Below are 22,365 nucleotides of genomic sequence, written 5' to 3'. Positions count from 1 at the left end.
AAAGGCCCGCTTCCTTTGGAAAAAAGAAAACTTTTAAAAGAACTTGCTACTGTACGCATGGTCTCGGATTTTAGTGGTCATGAGTAAAATAAGGAAAATCAAAGTGAGTTATCAAATTAAAATAAAACACAGAGCTAGTTCTGTTCCACCAAGACTTTAGTTACATGTGAGTTCTTACCCTAAGCAGCTGTACTTATGTCAGGCGAAAGCTTCATGTCAGGAATGATCTCACCCTGACTTGTGTCTTCAGTACACTGTAAAGCACCTCTGTTTCTATTTAGAGCAAGTCAGGCAATTTCCAAGGCAGGCTGAAGACAAAGATGGAGGAACCCCAGGGCCCTCTTTATACCCTTGTCCCTATGCAAGGAATTCCATTGTTCTTGCTGTGTGAAAGCATGGCCAAGATTGAGATTGTCACATGAGTGAATCACCTGTCCCTGTCTTTTTTAGGCAATCAGCCGTTGCCTATGTGCTGGTCTGAAGGTAGACAGCAACATTCTACAGAAGTTGATTGCCCCCCCTCCCCATTAAAGGTCCTTTATCAGCTAAATATTGCTATCCCCTCACATGCCATATTTTCACACTCAGGTAGCCAAAGCTTCCCAGAGACAAGCATTTGGACCACAGATACTTAGACAATACTTATAATTTCAACTACAAAAATGATAGATGCACAAAAAACAGAATTTGCAGATCCAGCAGATTATACCATTGAAAATGATAGGTTACAAGAAGCATTTTGTCCAAAACATCTGAGTTATGCATATTTATATTTATAATCCATATTCCATCAAGCATGTGGGATGTCCATCATGCTGGGCTCTAAGGTTTGACAGAACCTTGGAAGACAGTGTAAGAGGCAGCCAATCAGAGAGTGTGTACACGGAACAGCCAGTAAGGGCAGAGCTGACCCACATAAGAAGGGCTGCAGAGCATCTTTCATCATTCCCTTGAGCTTGAGGAGGGAGGAGGATGGGCTACCTTGTAGGCTGAAAAAAGCAAGCATCCTGGACAGAGACCAAGGGAGATAAAGGCAGCTCCTGATGGGCTCCAGCGATCTTCAGGCTGAGGTCTGAAGTCAAGGGCAAAGAGGGGGCTTGGGCTGTGGGAAAGTGGGCCAAAGCAAGATCTTTTAAGGAGTTGGATGGTATGCAGCAAGTGGCAGCTATCTCCAGTAAGGGGCAGGAGCCTCAATAGTGCAATAGCTTGGATCTGTCCATCTCGCCATTGAGGAAGTGGTCAGACACTGGGCTACACAGTTGCCACTGAAGGAAGTGGCTGCATAGCTGACTGCACAGGGGAGCATGGAGTATGGCACAGCCAGAGAGTTGTGTCATGAAAAGGATGCCATGGGTCACTGGAGCAGAAGTGACAGCAGCAAGACACTGCCAGAAAAAGGTGCATTAGCTAGCAGGGTTGATCCCTTTGGCCATCCAGCACACTGCAGCGGAATCCAAACCCACTTTACATTAATGATCTCTCCAATGTCGAATAGATGTACCCCAATACTTGAGGAAGACAGCAGCCCAAGTAAGTCCTTGGAACAGCTTGCTGAGAAAATTGGCTAGGGCAGCCTGGGGTGCAAGCACATTTAGAGGGTCAGCTCTTCTGCTCTGCTATTCAACAGCACAGTATTAAGCTCTTGGCTGGTGTTGCTCATCTCACGTGAGGCTGGTCAAGGTGGAGCTTTGTTCCTGGAACTTTATGGGCAACTTTATCAGTAGCCATGGTTACTGATACTTAGCACAATAGTACCACCCTTATCTTCACCATGAAAATCCCTTTGTCATGCTGCTGGCTAAGATCTGTGAAAATAATGACATACCTTTGTAGACAGACCTCTCCACTCCCTCACCAGCTCGCCTGTTTTTAGACTCCTTTTATAGTCATTTATGCCTTCATGGGACTTGATGGTGGAATCTCCTTGGCGCAATGAGGGGTGACAGTAATCAGTAGTAACTATCTAGTCTGGGGTGACCAACCTTTTTTGCATCAGAGGCTACATGGCAATTTTTTTTACATTTTCCAGGGGCTGAACACAAAATAGCCTCAAACCTGTCCCCCTGCCTTCGATCCCCAGGATTAACCCCTCTCAGCCCCAAACCTGCCCCGCCCCATCCCCAGGATTAACCTGCCTCAGACAATGAGCTCCACATGCTGCCGCTACTCTTCCATGGCTGCCAGCCCTCCCTTCTCAGCAGGGCTGCACATCTTCACCAGGGGCAGACTTGGCTGCCCCTATCCCCAGCTCTCCTGCTCACTTACCCCACCTGCAGTGTGGGCAGCTCCCTGCCTTGTCACACTGACATAATGAAAGTAAAGTTAATTGGTTTAAGGGCTGGATCCCTCCCACCAACCTGCCAGTCATTGAACCAATTAAATTTAGTTCCATTATTTCAATCACAGCAGGGCAGAAAGCTGCAAGCAGCTTCTTAAAGAGCTGCATGCGTCTCTGGAGCTGCAGATTGCCTACCCTTGCCCCAGCATAACTACACCCTGCACCCTACATTCACTTTGGCTGGTGTGCATAAAATAGCACCACTGCTGCAGGAAGAGGCTTTGTGGGCTGGATAAAAGGGCTTTGTGGGCCAGATTCTGGCCCGTGGGCCACATGTTGGCTACCTCTGGTCTGAGTCACTGACCCAACCAAGAGTACAAGACTTTGATCTGCTGAGGTACCTGTGGTCAGCTCTTAACTGGTTTCCAACAGGACAAGGCAACTGTGTGGCCAGTCCCTTTAAATAGGATTTCTTCGGCAGATCGTACCCATGAAAGCTCATGATCTAATAAACGTGTTAGTGTTTAAGGTGCTACAGGACTGCTTGTTATTTGTGAAGTTACAGACTTAACACAGCTACCCCTCTGAGACTAAGACTAAACTAGTTAGTGAAACACAAATACATATCACATACTTCAGTCATTCAGAGGAGGTTAACTAAACGCTTCTCAGAAAATACAAATGTAAGTTAATTATAACCTAGTCACCACTTAGGAAAACAATACCCCTGTGTCTACACGAGTCCTTCCTTTCAAAAAGGGGCATGTTAATGAGTGGGTTTGAAAAATGCTAATGAGGCACTGCAATGAATATGCATCACCTAATTAGCATAATGGTGTCCACAGCACTTTGAAAGTGCGGCTTTTCGAATCGTGCACCACCCATGGAGCTGGAACCTTCCAGAAGGACCACCCGCCCCACCTCACCCCCACCAGTTTTCGAAAGCCCTTCCTAACACCAGACATCAATTTTTCCCATCTAGTATTGATTTGGAGCCTTAGTGTTTATAAAACTTTTTTTTTAATCCTTTCAAGAAACGTCTTCCCCCCACTCATCAACCACCTATTTAAAAAGAGCAGGGAAAGGCTGCACAGTGTGAGTGCATGTGCTGACTCAGTATAATCGCACACCAGTGTTTTTTGGCTCTGCTGTTTTCATGTTAATAACTGAAAGGCAAACTCAGGTGTTATGAACTGGTCCTATTGAAGTACAGAATTTGAAATTTTATTCATTATAACTTCAGCAATTGTTAGTCATTTATAGAGTGGTGTTGCTCACCATTTCTGTTTCCTGTCCTTGAAACAGAAATACTGCTTAGCTGATGTTAATATGAAAAGAATGCCTAAGCAAAGTACATTTTTGAAGGAAGTTGTTTTTTTCTTTTAAACTAAGCCATAAGAGGAAATAGTTTAAACAAGTTGTTTTAACTATGTGTTTATGAACTTGTTCAATATTAGTCTTTATTAATTTTTTTTAGTTTATATGTGTTTCTAATTTTTTCTATGCAAAATTTCTGTCTAGAAGAGAGACACAGATATACTAAGGAAGATTTTAGGCCAGTGCACCCGCTACTAAGAGTGACAGAACCTCCTTTGCAGCCTTCTGAATCTACTAAAGTGAAAGAAGAAATTAAGAAAAATGCAACTGGAAATACTTCGGAGAATGCTACAAGAGAAGCTGGGCCTGAAGGATTTGTAAGTAACAGGCTTCTTTAATTTGAATAAGTATCATACACCAAAGTATTTAAACAGGTATGATTCAGATATACATACTTATATTATTGTAACATTTTAGTAGCTAGAAGTGTCTTGTGAACAGTATCAGTTTTCTAGTAATTTTCTCCATGTATCCAGTAATCTAATGTGTAGAAAGCTAAACTGGGCTTCTGAGATCCCAGCATTGGGATAAAATTTATTTTCCTGGAGTTTATTGCCATTCTTCTGAAAAATTCTTAGTCATACCTGTGTACATGATGTAATATGGCCAACCAAGTTAAGCACCCTTACTCAAATTCACTAGTTTTGTTAAACCAGTAATTCTAGGGCCAAATATCCAGGTGTGTTAGGTGAACTCCATGCTCCTTCATTTATAAATACATAACTGGTAGATCCTGAAATGAGTTTTCTAGTAAGTTTTCCCTTTAAATAATTCCAGAATGTATCAGAACTTGAACTGCACCACCTCAGACAGCGAGAAGACTATTTAAAACAGAAGCGAGATACACTGATGGCTATGAAGAAGGATGCAAGAAATAATCTGCCACCACCACATATAGATCAGAAGGAAGAGGCATTATCTTCTAAAGAGGTGAAGGATGAACACTTTAATTATCATGACTAATCTTTACAGAAATCACAGACCACTTCAAAGGAGATATGAATATTGCAGCTGAATACTGAAACAGGACAAGAGAACAAGCAAAAAAGTGGTAGAATTTAATAACACATTCAGCTGCAAGTTATTCATTGTGACCAATATAGATAAGAAGCAGAAAGCTTAATGAAATTTAATGTGGGTAAGTGTAAGGTAATGCATGTTGGAAAAAATAACCCAAATTACACGTACTACATGATGGGGTCAAATTTAGCTACGACAGATCAGGAAAGGGATCTTGGAGTTATAGTGGATAGTTCTCTGAAGACATCCACGCAGTGTGCAGCGGCAGTTAGTAAGGCAAATAGGATGTTAGGAATTATTAAAAAAGGGATCGATAATAAGACAAAAGAGATCATACTTCCCCTATATAAAACTATGGTACGCCCACATCTCGAGTACTGCGTGCAGATGTGGTCTCCTCACCTCAAAAAAGATATATTGGCATTAGAAAAGGTTCAGAAAAGGGCGACTAAGATGATTAGGGGCTTGGAAAGGGTCCCATATGGGGAGAGGCTAGAGAGACTGGGACTTTTCAGTTTGGAAAAGAGGCGATTGAGGGGCGATATGATAGAGGTATATAAAATCATGAATGGTGTGGAGAAAGTGAATATAGAAAAATTATTTACCTTTTCCCATAATACAAGAACTAGGGGACACCAAATGAAATTGATGGGTAGTAGGTTCAAAACTAATAAAAGGAAATTTTTCTTCACACAGCGCACAGTCAACCTGTGGAACTCCTTGCCCGAGGAGGCTGTGAAGGCCAGGACTCTATTAGGGTTTAAAAAAGAGCTTGATAAATTTTTGCAGGTCAGGTCCATAAATGGCTATTAGCCAGGGATAAAGTATGGTGCCCTAGCCTTCATAACAAGGGCAGGAGATGGATGGCAGGAGATAAATCACTTGTCTTCTGTTCTCCTTCTCTGGGGCACCTGGCATTGGCCACCGTCGGCAGATGGGATGCTGGGCTTGATGGACCTTTGGTCTGACCCAGTATGGCCATTCTTATGTTCTTATGTTCTTAATGATTAAGTGAGCATGGAATGTTTTTTTTTTTGTTTTTTTGTTTTTGTTTTTTTACAATAGTAAATCTTCATAATACAGCAAGGTCGTGACATTCACAAATTTAACATTTACAAATTCAGTTATTTGTGGACACTGAACTCCGTTGTGTGGTACTGGGAAAGCAAGGTGTCCCACCTGGCCCCTCCATTGTAGGTCCGGCGAAGCCCCCCATTGGCCATCGCTCCCTCCCAAAGCAGCCTGTGTGAAGCAGCTTCCTTAGGAGGGGCCACCCCCATGCGAGGCTCCTCCCAAGGACGCACCCTTGATGTTGTGGCTGAAACAAAGGGCCCACATCAATTTCATTCATCCTCCCCCAACACTTCTGGATCAGGGGACTCAGCTCAGCAGATGTGCGCCATCTTGCTGCACATGCTAGTGTGCCAAGGAAATATGGCCATTGGGAACATCACACTTGTGAGTGAGCAGTGGGGGCGGTGCCTGCTGCTCAGTCATGAACAGCATGGGGGAGGTGGGGCTATATCCGGCTTCCATCTCTGGGCCAGGGGTAAAATGAGATTCATGAAATTCAACATTTGCGAGGTTTCTCAAAACCAAACCCACACGAATGTTGCGACAGTACCGTAAATCCATGCTCTGAGCTCTTGCACATAATGTTAAACTGTTTCGTTGTGACATGGTTTGCCCCGTGTGCTAGTGAGATGTGACAATGTATTAATCCCTGAAGCATTAGCTACTTTTTTTGCTAATGCGTGCAGAAAAACAACATCCATTGTCAGCATTGCTAGCTTGCATTTTCATGGAAGTGTTTTATAGAAGGGTTAAGTTTAATAAGTTCCTTTCTTCTGAGACTTTGTAAAGTGTTTTGATTGTATGTCAAGTGAGGAAATCTATCATAGCCACAACTGCTTATAGATGGGTCAGCTATGTTAAGGCAGGGAGGCTGGAAGTTTGGGTCCTGCCACCATCTTTTTGTTGTGTATGAAAATCTAAGCTTTTGTGCTGAAAGCAATCTCCTGAGAGAGTCAGGAGAAAAGAAAAGCAAAATGATCCCTTTGGAACTGGCATATTCTTGATGGCTCTAATTTTTCCTATAACTAAATAGCTATAATGGTGAGTGGGAAAATTCACTATGGTAACCTACAAATAGGTGTGCATCGCCCATTTGGCACACTACTAAATAGACCATGCTGCTTATGAATAAGATCAGCACACAAGAGGAATTTTTTAAAAATTTAAAATAAAGACAAGATCATTTGGTGTGGAAGCTGTCCCCTATGAAAAGGGAAAAAGTACTGTGAATCTGTAAGGGAACTGAAGAGATGAAGATGCCAGAATACTTCCTGTTTTTTGTGTGGTTTTTTTGGCTGTTATGGACATCTGACCTGTAAGTATTCTGCAGGAGTGAGTTTCATGACATTTTTTAAAAATTACTTGATTTTCTGAAAACAAACAGCATCAGCTGCACTCTAACAATTTTATCAGTTACTACTAGGTGAGGTAAATAGCTGTTGTGTGGTAAAAGCAGTACAGTTAGGGAATGTCTACACTGCAGATAGACCCCACCATGGCTAACCGAAGCCAGTTCACTCTGCCTCAAGGGGCTTGGAATAAAGAGCTGTGGAATCGCCCTGTAGATGTTCCGGCTTAAACTTGACTGCAGCTTAAGCTCTGGGATCCTCCTACTTCACGGAGCCCTGGCTTCAACCTGAAATTCTACACACCAATTAAACAAACACTTTTGCCTAAGACTTGTAAGCCTGAATCACATGACACTGGGCCACCCAGGGCTTTTTAAATCACATTACAGATATCTGCAGGTACTAGTATATATTTGCCTGCAGCAATAATTAGTGGTCCGTTTCAGACAGGAATCTAGCCTAAAAGGACCATGTGTCTGTTCTGGTATAGCATATTTAGAAACAGTATATTTATTTCATCCTGTCACAATCAGACATTAGCAGTTGGCTTGCAGGGAGAGATTTGTGTCCCACTTGAGTGCACAAAACCTGAATTATTTAGTGGCACAGAGAGGACTGAAAGAAGGAAATCACTGAACATTTAAGGATAAAGTTTAGAAAATTCCTAAAAAGTTAATCTAATGAGACCAATGATCTCTGATATCAAAACAGCATGCCTCCCTCACATGTAAGCATTGATGCTGCCTGTGACATAAGGGAAAATCAGCTAACAGTTCAAGAAACAAGAAAGCAGAATTCAGTACTCTCAGTACAGCTGCTTGATTAGAATTTGTGGGAATTTAAGAACGCATAAACATGTTTGATCCTTAGGTAGGACATAAGTATTAAAATATAGTGTACACTGAGCAAAGTCCATTAACAGACCACTTGAAAACAATCTGCACCATTTGCTTCCCTAGGTTTTTTGAAACACAACCCCTTCAGAACAGAAAGCTGAAAATATTTTTCCCAAAATTGGAACTGGTGACAGGCTCTAATGGACCACATTCTCCAAGACAATGGCAAGCACTGTAAATCTATACCATTTTGAGAAAACTCAAAGCTATTGCCCTTCCAGTGTTACAGTACACTCAACCTGAAGATTATAAAGTATTCCAGGCAATGACTCAGGTGCAGGAAGGCAGAGATGAGATGTGGGAGGGTTTCAGGAGTGGAGGAATTTATAGGTAGATGCAGAAGAAAAAGTAAAGCATTTCCCTAGTGTAAGTGGTTACTAAACAAAGGGCCTAATGCCTTGCTTCCCCTCCCTCTTGCTAAGACACTCTACCAAAACAAACTGGAGTAAGCAAAGGGTATTTGAGCTAGGTGCCAGGATCAGGCCCTAAAGATATATAGGGATTTGGTCAAAAATTAAAGTGAGATGAACATTTCCAACCTACTTTTCTGTTAGATCATGTTTAGGGTTTAGTACATTCGCATTTATCATACAAACAGAAGATCTGCTCTGCACTGACATAACTAGCAGGGAAATATATTTTGAGGATTCTCTTCCCTGTAAGAGGAGGACTGGGAATTGCTCATTCTTATCAAAGAGTGTTTTTGGGGAAGGGAATGCAAAATTGATGGAAATAGTGTTGAAGCTGTGAGTGAGCAAAATCTCCAGTATGCACAGTACAGCTGTAAAAGCTGACCTTCTTCTTCGAGTGGTCCCCGTGGGTGCTCCACAGTAGGTGTCAGGCTCACCCGGCGCTGCAGATCGGAAATCTTCCAGCAGTTTCTCCTGGATTGCGCATGCACCGGCGCACGCCGCTTCCTCCGGCCACGTGCGCGATCCAGTCCCCGCCAGTTCCATCTCAACCACCATCGGTTGCAGACGGAATCCGCTCAGGCTAAGGCCAGAGTCAGATTAGATAGTTGTTTTCTACGTGTAATTTGTTGGTTTTGGTTACTTTAAAAAAAAAAAAAAAAAGAGAGAGAAAGCAAAGGCAAAGAGGATATCAGCAAAAAAAAAGAAAAAAAAAAAAGAAAAAAGGAGTGGAGAAGAGAAGAGCGGACATGAAGGCCATTTAGGCCACCCGCTGCCCCGCAGGCCGGTGATCGCTATTTGGGGTGGAAAGGCACGGATTAAGTGCTAAGTACCCTATTAACAGTAAAGGACTCACCGCAATGGCCTCTTCAGGTTTTAAAAAGTGAGAGTCATGCCGCGAAGCTATGCCGGCCTCCGATGGGCATAGCGAATGCATCCGCTGCCTGGGGGAATCACACGTTACCCAGAAGTGTTCTCACTGTGCTAAGCTCACAGCCAGGGCCAGGAAGGACAGAGAGATGAGGCTTAAAATGCTCTTGTCCGATAAGGCTCTCCAGCCGGACTTGCTGGAGAAGCCTCACCCAGAAGGGCCCTCTGGGTTGCATAAGAGGAAGGCAGCTTCTCTGACCCCCTTGGTGCAGAAACGGAGGAAACTCTCCCCAGCTTGATCCTTGCCGGCGGGTTCAGCGAGCAGGACGAGCAGCGCACGCAGCCCCCAGCCGCATACTCAGGCAAGCGGCAGCGCATGTGGCAGAGGCTGAGCCTCCGGTTACACAACAGCCGGCACACGTGGTGCCCAGAGCGTCAGCGAGGCAAGCGCCGGACCTGGCAGCACCGGCCCCCGCGGCACCAACAGTGCAGGGGCACCAGGCACGGAGCCTGCAGGCGCCGGAGGAAGCTACCCGTGCTGCACCGCAGCAGATTGTGCCGAGCACGGCGCTGACAGCGGGGCCGAGATCCCCGGCACAGGAGGGGGCGGTGCCAGCCCCGCAGGGGAGGGGCAAGGCGAAATCAAGAACCCGGCACCACAGCCCATCTCCGGACAGGGCTGCGCTGCTGTTAGCACCAAGTCCTCCCCCTGTGATACACATGCTGCACCGAAGGCCTGTGTCTCCACCGGCTTATCCAGAACCATCTCCTCCGTTCCTCCAACCAATGTCACCATGGCTTGGGCCACCTTCACCATTTCTGGGAGTGGATCCCCTGGAGTACTATCACAAGCCAGTTTCACCTCTATCTGTGTCGTCACGGAGGTCTCACTCTCCCAGACATTGGGGGTACACACTCTGTGCGTGGTCCAGGTCTCCACCGGACCCTTGCCCATGCTGCTATGGTCATCCTCATCATGCTGGACACAGACACCGCAGGCCTACATCCAGGGGCAGCTCCCCACCCCGGCCGCTCAATACCCCCGTCTCGATCGGGGACGGAAACACATCTGTCTCAAGGGCAGTTAGTTTTAGAACCCCGAGACTCTCCTTCACAGTCCTCCAGGGAGCAAGTGTATCATTGACTGCAGGAGCCTGAGGGTTCGAGGGAGGTTTACCCCAGTGGTTCCTCCTCATCCTCCCCAAATGAGGCCATGGCCCCCGGGGATGTCTCCCCCCTGGATGACCTTAAACAATTTCAGGAGCTATTTAAAAGGGTAGCTTTCACGCAAGACATTCAAACGGCAGAGGTGCAGGAGAAACATCACAAACTCCTGAAAAATTTGAGACCCCCGGCTTCATCCAAAATTGCTATTCCGCTGGACGAAGCCATTATGGAGTCAGCCACTACCATATGGCAGACTCCGGCCTCTATCCCGCCTACGAACAAGAGAGCGGATAAGAAGTACTTTGTCCCGGCAAAGAGCATGGAGTTTCTCTTTAGTCACCCACAACCAAATTCTTTGGTGGTCGAATCGTCCCAGGAGAGGTCAAAGGCTTCTCAGTACAAATCTGGGGGATCAGACAAAGATGCTAAGAAGCTAGAGCTGTTTGGCAGGAAGGTATATTCCTCTTCTACCCTGCTATTGAGAATGGCAAATTATGCGGCACAGCTAGCAAACCATAATTTTGATAATTACTCCAGACTTACTCCCCTCATGGATTCACTTCCGGAAGACAAAAAGCTGGTGTTAAAGGCAATTGTTCAAGAGGGCTACGCAGCATCGCGGACAGGAGTCCAGATTGCCCTGGACATGGCGGACACGGCGGCACGTTCAATGGCTACAGCAGTGGTCATGCGTAGAGAATCCTGGCTCCAGACGTCTGGTATCCCTAGGGACCTACAGGCAAAGATCACGGATCTTCCCTTTGATACACAAAGCTGTTTGCAGACTCAACCGACTCGGTCCTCCACTCCAGTAAGGACTCGAGAGCTACACTTAGAACCTTGGGCATTTATACTCCCCCATACAGAAAAAAAAAAAAATTTATCCTCAGCAAAGACACTACGCTTACCAACCACAGCGTGCTCAATATCAACGGGGCTACGACCAAGGGCGCCAGGGTGCTGGAGATCATAGCCATGGGTTACACGATCCCCTTCCAGTCACTCCCACCGACGAAGCCTCCCGCCAGGCCTCACCTCAGGGACGCTGCCCACGAGGCGAGGCTTGAGCAGGAGGTGGACCACCTGCTACTTCCTAACAGAGAAGAAAACAGGAGGCTGGAGGCCCATCTTAGATTTTCGGGGCCTCAACCGTTACTTGCGCAAGCAACGTTTTCAGATGATCACAGTTGCCTTGATACTCACGGCACTGGACGATGGAGACCGGTTTGCAGCCCTCAACTTACAAGATGCTTACTTTCATATAACAATCCACCTGGCACACAGACGCTTCCTTCGCTTCACGGTCGGCAAGGAGCACTTCCAGTACAGGGTTCTTCCGTTCGGCCTCTCCTCGTCCCCCAGAGTCTTTACCAAAACCCTGGCAGTGGTGTCAGCCTACCTGCACAGACAGGGGGTGTTTTTTCTCCCATATCTGGACGACTGCCTGATGAAAGGGGCCTCGAAGGCAGAGGTCTTACGCATGATACGCGTCACAGCGGACACGTTTTCTTCGCTGGGCCTAGTTATCAACCTCGCAAAGTCAAAGACCGAACCCACACAAGATATAGAGTTCACAGGGGCACGCATAAACTCTATCACAGCAAGGGTGTACCTACCCGACGCCCACTTCCACACCATCAGTTCGCTGGTGGAAGTCATCACATACAGCCCCACGGTGTCGGTCTTAACGTGCTTACAGCTGCTGGGCCACATGGCGGCAGAGATGTTTGTGGTACAGAATGCCAGGTTACACATGCGAAGCCTACAGCATTGGCTGGCGAGCGTTTACAAACCGGCATCCCACACTGTCCACAGGGTGGTGTCGCCCACGACAGAGGTGCACAGATCCCTGGCATGGTGGGAAAACCCCAAGAATCTGATAGTGGGGTGCCCTTTCACCAACCACGAATTTCTATTTGTCTTACTACCGACGCCTCCCACATAGGATGGGGAACGCACATCGGCGACAAGGTGACGCAAGGGCTATGGTCCCCTGTGGAACACACACTGCACATAAACATACTGGAGCTCAGAGCAGTGTTCAATGCCTGCAAACATTTTTGATATTACCTACGTAGCAAAGTAGTCGGGATCAATACCACCAATACCTCCACTACGTTTTACATCAATCGACAAGGAGGAGCACGATCCTGTGCCCTATGTGCGGAAGCAGTCTGATTGTGGAACTGGTGCATCGCCAACAACATAACGTTGAAAGCCTTGTATTTGCTGGGCACTCACAATGTGAAAGCAGATCAGCTGAGCAGGCGCTTCGCACACACACACGAATGGCAGATCCGCTCTGATCTGCTATGGCGCATTTTTTGTGCATGGGGGTTTCCCCAGATCGATCTGTTTGCCACCCAGTACAACAAGGAGTGTCCCCCGTACTGCTCCAGGGCAGGAGTGGGGCGGGAGTCCCTGGGGGACGCATTCATGATTTCATGGAGGGGCCCCCTACTTTACGTGTTTCCCCCCACAGCGCTTATCCACAAGGTTCTGCAGAAAGCCAGAAGGGAGAGAGCTCGCATGATACTCATAGTCCCAACTTGGGATCGGCAGCAATGGTTTCCCTTGCTTCTGCGCATGTCGGACCGCCCACCGCTTCCTCTACCGGTGGCGCCAGACTTACTCACGCAGGCTCAGGGGTCCATAGTGCACCCGCACTCTCAGGGTCTGCGTCTACAAGCATGGCTAATCCATGGCTCAGCTCCTCAGAGAGCATGTGTACGGAGGGAGTACAAGTCCTGGAATGTAGCCGAAGGACCTCCACCAGGAGGACTTACAAGCAGAAATGGACTTGATTTACAGCCTGGTGTTCCGCCAAGCAGTTAGCTCCCCTTGACGTTCCTATACCTGTAATACTAGAATACTTACTGGACCTCAAAAGAGGCGGGCTTTCTTTATCCTCGCTAAAGGTCCACCTCGCCGCTATATCAGCTTTTCGGCATACAGAGGAAGGGCCCACTGTATTCGCCCATCCTATCGTTACAAGGTTCTTGAAGGGGCTGGTAAACCTGTACCCTCCTGGAAAACCGCTTCCACCATAGTGGAATTTGGATTTGGCGCTCAGCATGCTATCGGATCCACCTTTCGAACCGTTAGCCACGGTTCCCCTATGTCTCCTTACGATGAAAGCAACCTTCCTCCTTGCAATTACGTCAGCCTGCAGGGTGAGTGAGCTCGCAGCAGTGATGCTAACGCCGCCCTGCACAGTATTCTCAAAGGAGGCGGTAACCTTAAGGCTGCACCCAGCCTTTGTTCCAAAAGTTTCTTCAGAGTTCCATCTTAACGAACCAATAGCTTTACCCTCCTTTTACCCAAAGCCTCACAGCTCCAGCAAGGAGGCACGCCTGCATTTCCTGGATGTGAGGAGGGCATTGGCCTTCTACATAGGCAGAACTAAGTCCTTCCAGAAAACGGACAGACTCTTAGTCTCTCTTGCTCCCAGATCAAAGGAGGTCTCTCTTCACAGAGAATCTCAGAGCACATTGTGTCCTGTATAAAAATGTGCTACGAGCTTCGAAAGACTCCTTTGCTGGCCCCGCCCAGGGCTCACTCTACCAGGGCAGTGGCGGCGTCAACAGCCTTCTTCAAGGTCATCGCATTAAAAGACATCTGTAGAGTGGCGACCTGGCTGTCCTACAACACCTTCACCAAGCATTATGCCCTACATCGGGTATTGGAAGAGGATACCCGTCTGTCGACAGCAATCCTCTCGGGGGCAAGCTGCACATAAACCGATTACCCACCTCCTTACTTGGGTTACTGCTGGGTAGTCACCTATTGTGGAGCACCCACGGGGACCACTCGAAGAAGAAAGAGAAGTTACTCACCTGTAGTAATGATGGTTCTTCGAGATGTGTCCCCGTGGGTGCTCCACCACCCACCTATCCTCCCTGCTTCAGATCTCTGTCTAGTGTTTTTCAGGAGCATTCGAGGCGGTTGGTCAAGGAACTGGCAGGGACCGGATCGCGCACGTGGCCGAGGGCGCGCAGGGGAGTGGCAAGCGCCGGCGCGTGCGCAATCCAGGAGAAACTGCTGGAAGATTTGCGATCTGCGGTGCCGGGCAAGCCCAACACCTATTGTGGAGCACCCACGGGGACACATCTCGAAGAACCATCGTTACTACAGGTGAGTAACTTTTCTTTCATAACAGTTTGTCAGTTTTTCCTCAATGAGACTCATGATCCATGAGAATCCATTTTTCCTGTATTTATGCTTGTCAGTGCTTATTTATTTTCAAATTTAAGATACTGGCTGATTTCCAAGGGAAGAACTCAGAGAGGAGCTTTAGCTTCAGTTCATGCTGATACAACTATTTGTGCTACACATGCATACAAACAACAGTACTTGTCCTGTCAACTAATTAACTGACAAAAAGTAAAGAGATAAATTGCTGCCTATCAGCACAGCACCTGGGAGGGGAATCCCCCTTGAGTAACCAAGTTGACTGGAGGGAGGTCAAAATTATCTTACAAATACTAATTTCACTACCATATATTTTCCATAGTCTGGAAGTGTAAGATCTGCAGCTGGCAGTGTAAGGAGGTATCTTGCAGGTGTTGCTAAAATTATTTTTATTCATTTTTAATTCATATTTATGTACCACTGTGCATACAAATTATGTTGGTTACAAAACTAACAAGTGGTAGCGTCTGGTCCCCAGATGCGAATCACAGCAGTTCCTATTGAAAGTATGCCATTGTCATCAGCCATCTTGAATTTTGGGAAGCTGTCAAGACAGGAATTTTTCCAAGTAATTTCCATTTCATTATTATTTAATTCAGCTCTACATGAAATGCCATTAATCGTTTATGGTCTGAATTGATATATAAATGTATAGTGTAGATCTTTAGTACCAGAAGTCCGAATTTTCTGTGCAGCCAAAGAAGCTGTATTTTGCAATGTAATTTTTTTTTTAAAGGAAATGTCAGAAGAAGAAAAGCAAAGAGTACTACTGAAGAGGAGAATGGTGGCAGCAAAACTTAAAGAAGAAGTTATTAACAAGCGCTAAGAATCTCACTGTGAGAGTAACTTGTGCACAAAATCTGAATTTCTTCTAGAATAAATTATTTAAACAAACTGCTTGCTTTCAAACACAGTATATTGTGATTTTCCACAAAACACAAGCAACTCATTTCTTCGTACACATATTTAAAAATAAATTGCACCCACAGTAGTAGAAACATGATTTCACACGCTGACCCAGGTGGCTGATTTTTTTTTACATGCTTAGTTCTCTTTGATCTACCAGGTGCTTAGCACTTCAGAAAATTAGGCTACCTATTTAGGCAGCACCTCAATAATTATGATATATTTCATTACCAGAATACCTCAGAACCCTAGCCATGGCCCAGAGTGCCATAAGCACTTTGGAGCCTATCTTCAGACACCTGTTTTTGAAAAGCTTTGCCACAGGCACTTAATTAAAATTCCACCTTTTCAATTTTCTGTAAAATAAAACAAACACCTCTACATGTAGATGGATAATACCTCCTTTTCTCAAAGCATATACTAGCAATGTTCATAACATGGAAAATACCATCTAAAGAATTCTTACATCTCTTGGTTAGAAAACTGGGAAAACACAGAACTTGGTTCTTCTCCCTTTACAAGAGTTATTAAAGAAGTACTCCCAATAAGTGTCATATGATAAAATCTAACAAACAGGGAAGCACTATCTTAATTTTTGTTTTTTTAGACACAGCAAATGCAGACAATGCTTCTGAAACCATGAGCAACAAACTTCACTGTAACAGCAAATTCCATTATTTTTATAAACCTTTTGGGCCAATTTAATGGTAACTAAGATTATTCTATGGCAAACTACAACTTTAAAAGTAAGTAAAATGAGGAAACACTGAAATGGTCTAGTCCCAGAATTCAACATTTCAAAGAAAAATTGTAATTTTGTTCATTAGAGTTGTTTGCTGTCTGGTCATAAATTATGATTAGAACATTTCTCTCAGCAACAAGGCTGTAATCCATAATGTTATATCACTAACAGTGCCTGACTGTCACAGTGACTGAAGTAAAAAAAGCAATCAACCAATCAACATTTCATGTAACTTTTTATTAAAATAGTATTTTATAACTGATACATGTTGGCAGATGTAATTTTTAAAAAAAAAAAAATTGTAGTGGAGGGGCTCCAGGCATTCAAATGTGTCTGTCCCCTAGCAGAATGCAGACAGCATGTAATAAATCATAGGTAAAAACTTTTGCCGGAGGCAGGTGACCCTGGATGTTAGCCAGTTTGAGTCGGAGCTCCATATGTTACACTCCAAAGAGGATTTAAAAAGTATGATAAAAATGTTCAAACCTCATGATAGCAAATGTCTCTTCACGTAGTTGTATTCTTCTGGAGTAAAAATAAAAATTCACAACATTTACGTATTAGCTATAGAAAAAGGCCCACAAGCTGGTCTAAATGTGTCCTTAGAGCTCTTAGCAATTCTTCCAAAGGGCAAAATTAAGAGGAAAAAATGAAAAATTAACACCCTTCAATCAGAACTCTTTAAGGATAATTTTTGTTAGGAAAAATATTGGGTTGAGGTCAGGTGATGTTTTCAAGCCTCTGAAGGGGAAAGGCACACACTATCACTTTGGTGCCTTCTTAGTTGTAACTATACCTTGGAAATTGTTATCTTTAAGCACTGAGTGACAACTGGTCAAGAAAAAAATAAAACAAAATGGAGATCTGGAGAGCAAGCATATGGTGTTGATATTTCGTTCACACTTGAACCAGCTTCACTAATCACTACATTTTAGTTGGAAGCTATCTTACCAAATGGGTAAGAGGAGAGGCTACATTCTTGATTGCCTGGAGCCCACAAGGGGTAACAATTCCCCCAGGTCCACCTCCATTAACTGTCATAAATCAGAATGCTTTGTGTCTAGCTTACTGGTTGGTAAGAACTCCTGCATTCTGGTTGGTATCTGACCTAGTGGTATATAATAGTTTAAAAACAGCATGAACAGTTTGTCTTATTAAAGAATACTTTAAAATGGCCACATTCAAAATTATGAGTTAACTTACCATGTACAACAAACCAAACAAAAGCAATAATTATGGAATTACAGGGTCACATTTTAATTCCTGAATGTTACAGTTCAGCATTAATATCACCACATGTATACAAATGGTGTAAAACAAGTACAGTGGTATTTTTAATACAAAATAAACTTCTGTTTTATGGAAAAAAACTATACTTCATATCTACACAGACAGTCCATATTTTCCAAACAATAGCTAAAATTAAAATTAACTACAAAATCTCAGAACAGGTAAACCTGTTTCAATTTAAACTATTCCAGGAGAAATGGACCCATAACACATATTACAAGAGTGAGTTATGTGGTGGACTGCAGCTGGTATCATAGTTTAACATCTGACACATTAATTGTAGATTGGGTTTTTTTTTTCTCACTTCAGCATGATCTCAGATCATATATGGGCAATTAACATTAAAATATTTACAGTTCACTTGCTGCTCTTTGAAAATAAAACCTCTTAAATTGTTTACCTCCATCAATTTTTTTTTCCAATTAGTTTACGTACACGGAATGTGCTTTTACTTTTTAAAAAGCAGCTTTTGTATTACACTCAGGTTCAGGTGCTGCATTTTGTTTCTGCCTCAGATATAGGCTGCTGTATTGTTAGTAATATTTCCATCTTGGTCCAAAATGACTTCTAGGAAGTAAATGCCGTAAAGTCAGCCCTATTCAAAACCTTTTTTAGTGTTTCTTATAACCACCTCAATTACACAATTTGCACCTGCTGATCAAGGAAAAGAGCTTCATTAATAAAGCAGAAAGTGACTCAATTCAGTACCTTCCATCACCTGAATAAATGCTAGATGTACTTGTGTATACTTTAAAGTACTAGATTACTGATGCTAGCAGTTTCTGCAAATCTTTTTGGAAACTACCAATCCTTGGCATAGGTATTGCTGGATATTCAGTTTAAAAAACAAATCTAACTGTTTATTATCTATCCAGCATGCTTTCTTCACCTCTTCAAAACGTGAGTTAACTTTCACAACTCAACATGCACTGTTAATTCTAATGCTCATCACTCCATCTGTCAGACAGTTTATTAAATTTGAAACTAATGGTCCCAAATTTGAATTTATTTTTATGGAAATAGAATTATTTTCCATTTTTTTAAAAAGAGGCAATTGCTAAAAGAACAAAATGGACAGCACCATTACAAAATTAAGATTATTGGGTTTGCAACTGAATCTTTACCTTTTTTCTGGGTCTGTTGTGCACTGGAGAAACCCTGCAATGTTAAAAATTGTTTACTGTATCTTCTTCCCTCCCCAGACCCTCCCAAAACCTGAGACTTTCATTGCTGAGAAGCTGTCATCCAGGTTCTGATTACTAACCCTCCCCCCTCCCCTTCTGACTCAACAGCAGGCTCCTTATTTTACTAGAAAGAGATTAAGTTCCTTGGAAGCCTGATGTTTGCAGAACTAAACCTTTCTCACTGATATACTGAGTTTCTTTTGCCACTCCTTGTATATATATTCAAGGGAGAAAGCTTTCTGATTCAGACTCTTTAGGCTCTTTGAACAGTTGCAGTATTTAAGACCTCACAATTTAAGTTTATTTCAATGACTTTATGAACCAAGACGAGGCCTTTTCCTTGGGGATGTCTCCTCTTCTTCCTCTTCCTCTTCATCATCTGGATAATCCACTAGGCCAACTAGACTTCCCTGTTGATTTTAAAGAAAGAAGACCTCATATTTGAAAAAAAAAATTCATCTCCCAGAAATGCACAGTTGTAGTGAAAATACCAGATTCCCCTTATCAGTTCTCTAGGAGACACAGCTTCAGAAGACTAGCCTTTTAGGATGGCATTAGGTTTACAGATTCTAATGATAAATTAAAAACCTTACAGAGTGGGCATACCTTACAGAAAATGATAAAATATCTAACTGTCATTTGTTGAGGAAAGCTGTTGCCAATCAAGTACTCGGAACCAGTCTGACCTATAAAATGAAAATCTTCCAACGTTGTCACAATAAAATTGTTTTCTGTGTAAAATCAAGTAAAATGCCAGTCGTGAAAACTGGCCTTTCACGGGCTGCAAATTTTACTTTAAATGGTCCTACACTATTTAAAAATCTTTAAGCCTCTCTCATCTTTTGAGCGTCGGAGTCCTGAAGATCTCCATCACACTCCTCAATCCAATTTACACTTCTTTTCTGAATTCAGCATAAGGACGGTGATCTGTCCTCTAGTTCAGCAGTTCTCAAACTATGGTTCAGGACCCCAAAGTAGGTCATGAGGACCCCATTTGAATGGGGTCACCAGAGCTGGCTTAGACTAGCTTGGGCCCAGGTGGACTTTAGCTCTCTGAGATGCCTAGCAGACTATCAAGGGCCATGCGGGTGCTCAGGACTGTAGTGGAAAGAGGTGCTTCTGCCCACTGCCGCAACCCCGTGGCTTCTGTGATAGAAGACAGGGCTGTGGGAAGCGGAATCCTCTCTTCATGCTGAAGCCCAAGGGAAGCCTACGCCCAACATCTCTCATTTCAGGGCCTGCGGCTCCAGCTAGCACCCCAAGCTGCACTCCAACCTTCTGCCCCAGCCCTGAGCCATCTCTAACAAACTGAACTCCTCAGCCCCACCCCTGCCACACATCGTCTCCACACTGGTGCACATGAAATTGTGCTCATTGCTCAGGACCAAAGCCTCAGGAATTAGGTTACAGGCCCCTTGGGTTTCAGCTTTACCTGCCCCACATCACCCCTACTCTCCAATCAGGGGATTAGGGATGGCTCAGGTTTCAGTCCCTGCTGCTGGAGTTGTGTAGTTATTTCTACTGTCATACTGCAGTGATGTCTGAGAACCCCTATTCTAGGTGGAGGGTCTTCATGTGTTCCCATTTAAAAACACTCCTCTTCACCTAAGGTGAATAAGTAAAACAGTGGCAAATTATATTAACATTTGCAGTGAGAGTTTGGGGATAAGAGTGACCGGACTAGAAATTGCCCACTTGTCTCACTGTAATAAGTCTTCAACTGAGTCTTCAAATGAGTAGCAACGAAGTCTTATGTATGTCCACGTTAGCATGAATTCTACAACTGGTTCCAATGACGTATACAATTCAAAGGAAATAATCAGACAGTCTGTCTCATTAATTCCACATCACAGAAAACAGTAAGAAAAATGTTCCCATTGAGACAGGAAATCTGGTTACCTCAATAACTTAAGATTTGTGCCATGCTTAACAGCTTGTTTAATATTTGGGAATTTGAGCCCTTCATGTCAGCCAGAAATGCAAGAATGTTGCTTCTGGCTGGTAAAAGCTACATGAGCTTGAAATTTCTAAAAGAAAGTGTTTTTACACTCCCCCAAAAGTAGTAAAATGTTACTGGGCTTGAAATATTTTATCTTTGACTCATCTCCAACAACGTTCCCCTACATTTCCCATTCATGTGTGAAATACATTTGTTATGTACTCTGAGACACGTGCAGATGTGCACCACCAATAGAAACGCATACTGCTGGCTGTGGGCATTATGGCCGCTCTGCTAATTAGTGGGATAGCATTTGAGTCTCTCCCAAGTGGCCACACAAGTACTCAGCCCACAGGGAACACTCATCTCAAACATGGTCTGCCTTCAGCCTTGTTTCTATTGTCACACAACACAGGATTTACCACAGGACAAATCATTATGGTTTCCTTAACGTGGGTTAGAAAGATGAACATTTCGTATTCCTCTGGAGGAGGGGAATGTCTGCTCTTACACAAGCAAGCTCCTCACCTTAGCAGCTGTTACTGCTGTAGTCAAGTTTGTGTTCTTTGAAGAGGAACCATTAGAACTTGCCGGTGATGTCTGGGCTGCTACTGATTTACTGTTTGTACTATTGGCTCCATTAGCTGCACTGGCAGAGTGGGAAAAAGTGAATTTGAATCCACCAGCTGAAGTCCGTTTTGGAAGATTTTCTTTATCTTCACTCTCTTTAGCTGAAAGACAAAACCTCATGCACATCAGTTTGCAATTTTTTCCCCCACAAATCTATGCTGCCTCTGAAAAAAAGTCAATTTACACTATGTTGCACATCCATATGGCAACCTAGAGAAGAGATACATTTAAAAACCTCAACACCTGCCGAACAGTATCTTCCAAAGGAGAAATGGAATCAAACATTCTCCTGAATATGGGACCAGACTAAGCAGGTCAAGCAAAGATTCATCTGGCCAATCAGGAGCCTTTGCTAAGAATATAGCAATGACTTTCATTCACCATGCAAACATGAAACTTCCAATCCACAGCATCTTTTGGAGAAAATTAACCAAATCTGCAAATTCTAGTTCTAATCTTGTTCTCAAAAGCAGTACTAACACTGAATTTACCGACCAGAATACAAAATTATTCTCTCTCAGAATTTATAGATTAAAGCATATTTTTGTCACGAAGACCCCGGACTTCAAAAAAAGCAGATTTTGACTCCCTCAAGGAATTGATGGATAGGGTCCTCTGAGATGCTAACACAAGGGAGAAGGTAATCTCAGAGGGGTAGTCTGTAGCATAACAAACAACAAGCAGTCCTGTAGCACCTTAGAAACTAACAAATGTATCAGCTTTTCTGGATAGCACTTACTTTTTCATATAATTTGAGTAGACAAATACAATCCAGAGTTTACACAGCAGGGGGTGGGAGGAAGAAGGAAAGAAAAAATTGATTACCTGTCACTACAGTAGATAAAGCAAATTAAGTTAAGTAGGATGTGTCCCATTCCTGCAAATATCAATAGTGGGGAAATCGCCCTTGTAATGTGCACTGTAATTCAGAACGATCTCTGTCAAGCCCAAGATTAAACGAGTCAAACTTGCAAATGAATTCTGGATTTGGATTTCTCCCTCTGTAATCTTGTGCTAAAATTCTTTTCTAGAAGAACTGTTA

At 43.8% G+C, this 22,365-nt stretch overlaps 2 protein-coding genes across 3 annotated transcripts in view; one reads left to right on the top strand and one right to left on the bottom strand.

Moving 5' to 3' along the window:
- The window catches only part of CFAP36 (cilia and flagella associated protein 36), a 68,323-nt gene extending 52,797 nt beyond the window's left edge, over positions 1-15,526 (top strand). Inside the window, exons 8-10 of the mRNA XM_074989491.1 lie at positions 3,800-3,972; positions 4,433-4,585; positions 15,369-15,526. Coding sequence (XP_074845592.1) covers positions 3,800-3,972; positions 4,433-4,585; positions 15,369-15,458 — 416 coding nt within the window. The 3' untranslated portion in view covers positions 15,459-15,526. The remainder of the gene's footprint in view (positions 1-3,799; positions 3,973-4,432; positions 4,586-15,368) is intronic.
- A 970-nt stretch (positions 15,527-16,496) lies between these two features.
- PPP4R3B (protein phosphatase 4 regulatory subunit 3B) overlaps positions 16,497-22,365 on the bottom strand; it is a 73,306-nt gene continuing 67,437 nt past the window's right edge. For both annotated transcript variants that reach the window (XM_074989489.1, XM_074989490.1), the window contains exons 15-16: positions 21,222-21,424; positions 16,497-19,164 (exon numbers count right to left, since the gene is read on the bottom strand). In XM_074989489.1, coding sequence (XP_074845590.1) covers positions 19,069-19,164; positions 21,222-21,424 — 299 coding nt within the window. In that variant the 3' untranslated portion in view covers positions 16,497-19,068. The remainder of the gene's footprint in view (positions 19,165-21,221; positions 21,425-22,365) is intronic.

Source organism: Carettochelys insculpta, chromosome 3 (genome assembly GCF_033958435.1).
Source record: "Carettochelys insculpta isolate YL-2023 chromosome 3, ASM3395843v1, whole genome shotgun sequence".
In the NCBI taxonomy this organism is placed as follows: Eukaryota; Metazoa; Chordata; order Testudines; family Carettochelyidae; genus Carettochelys; species Carettochelys insculpta.
This window is presented reverse-complemented; position numbering and strand designations above follow the sequence as displayed.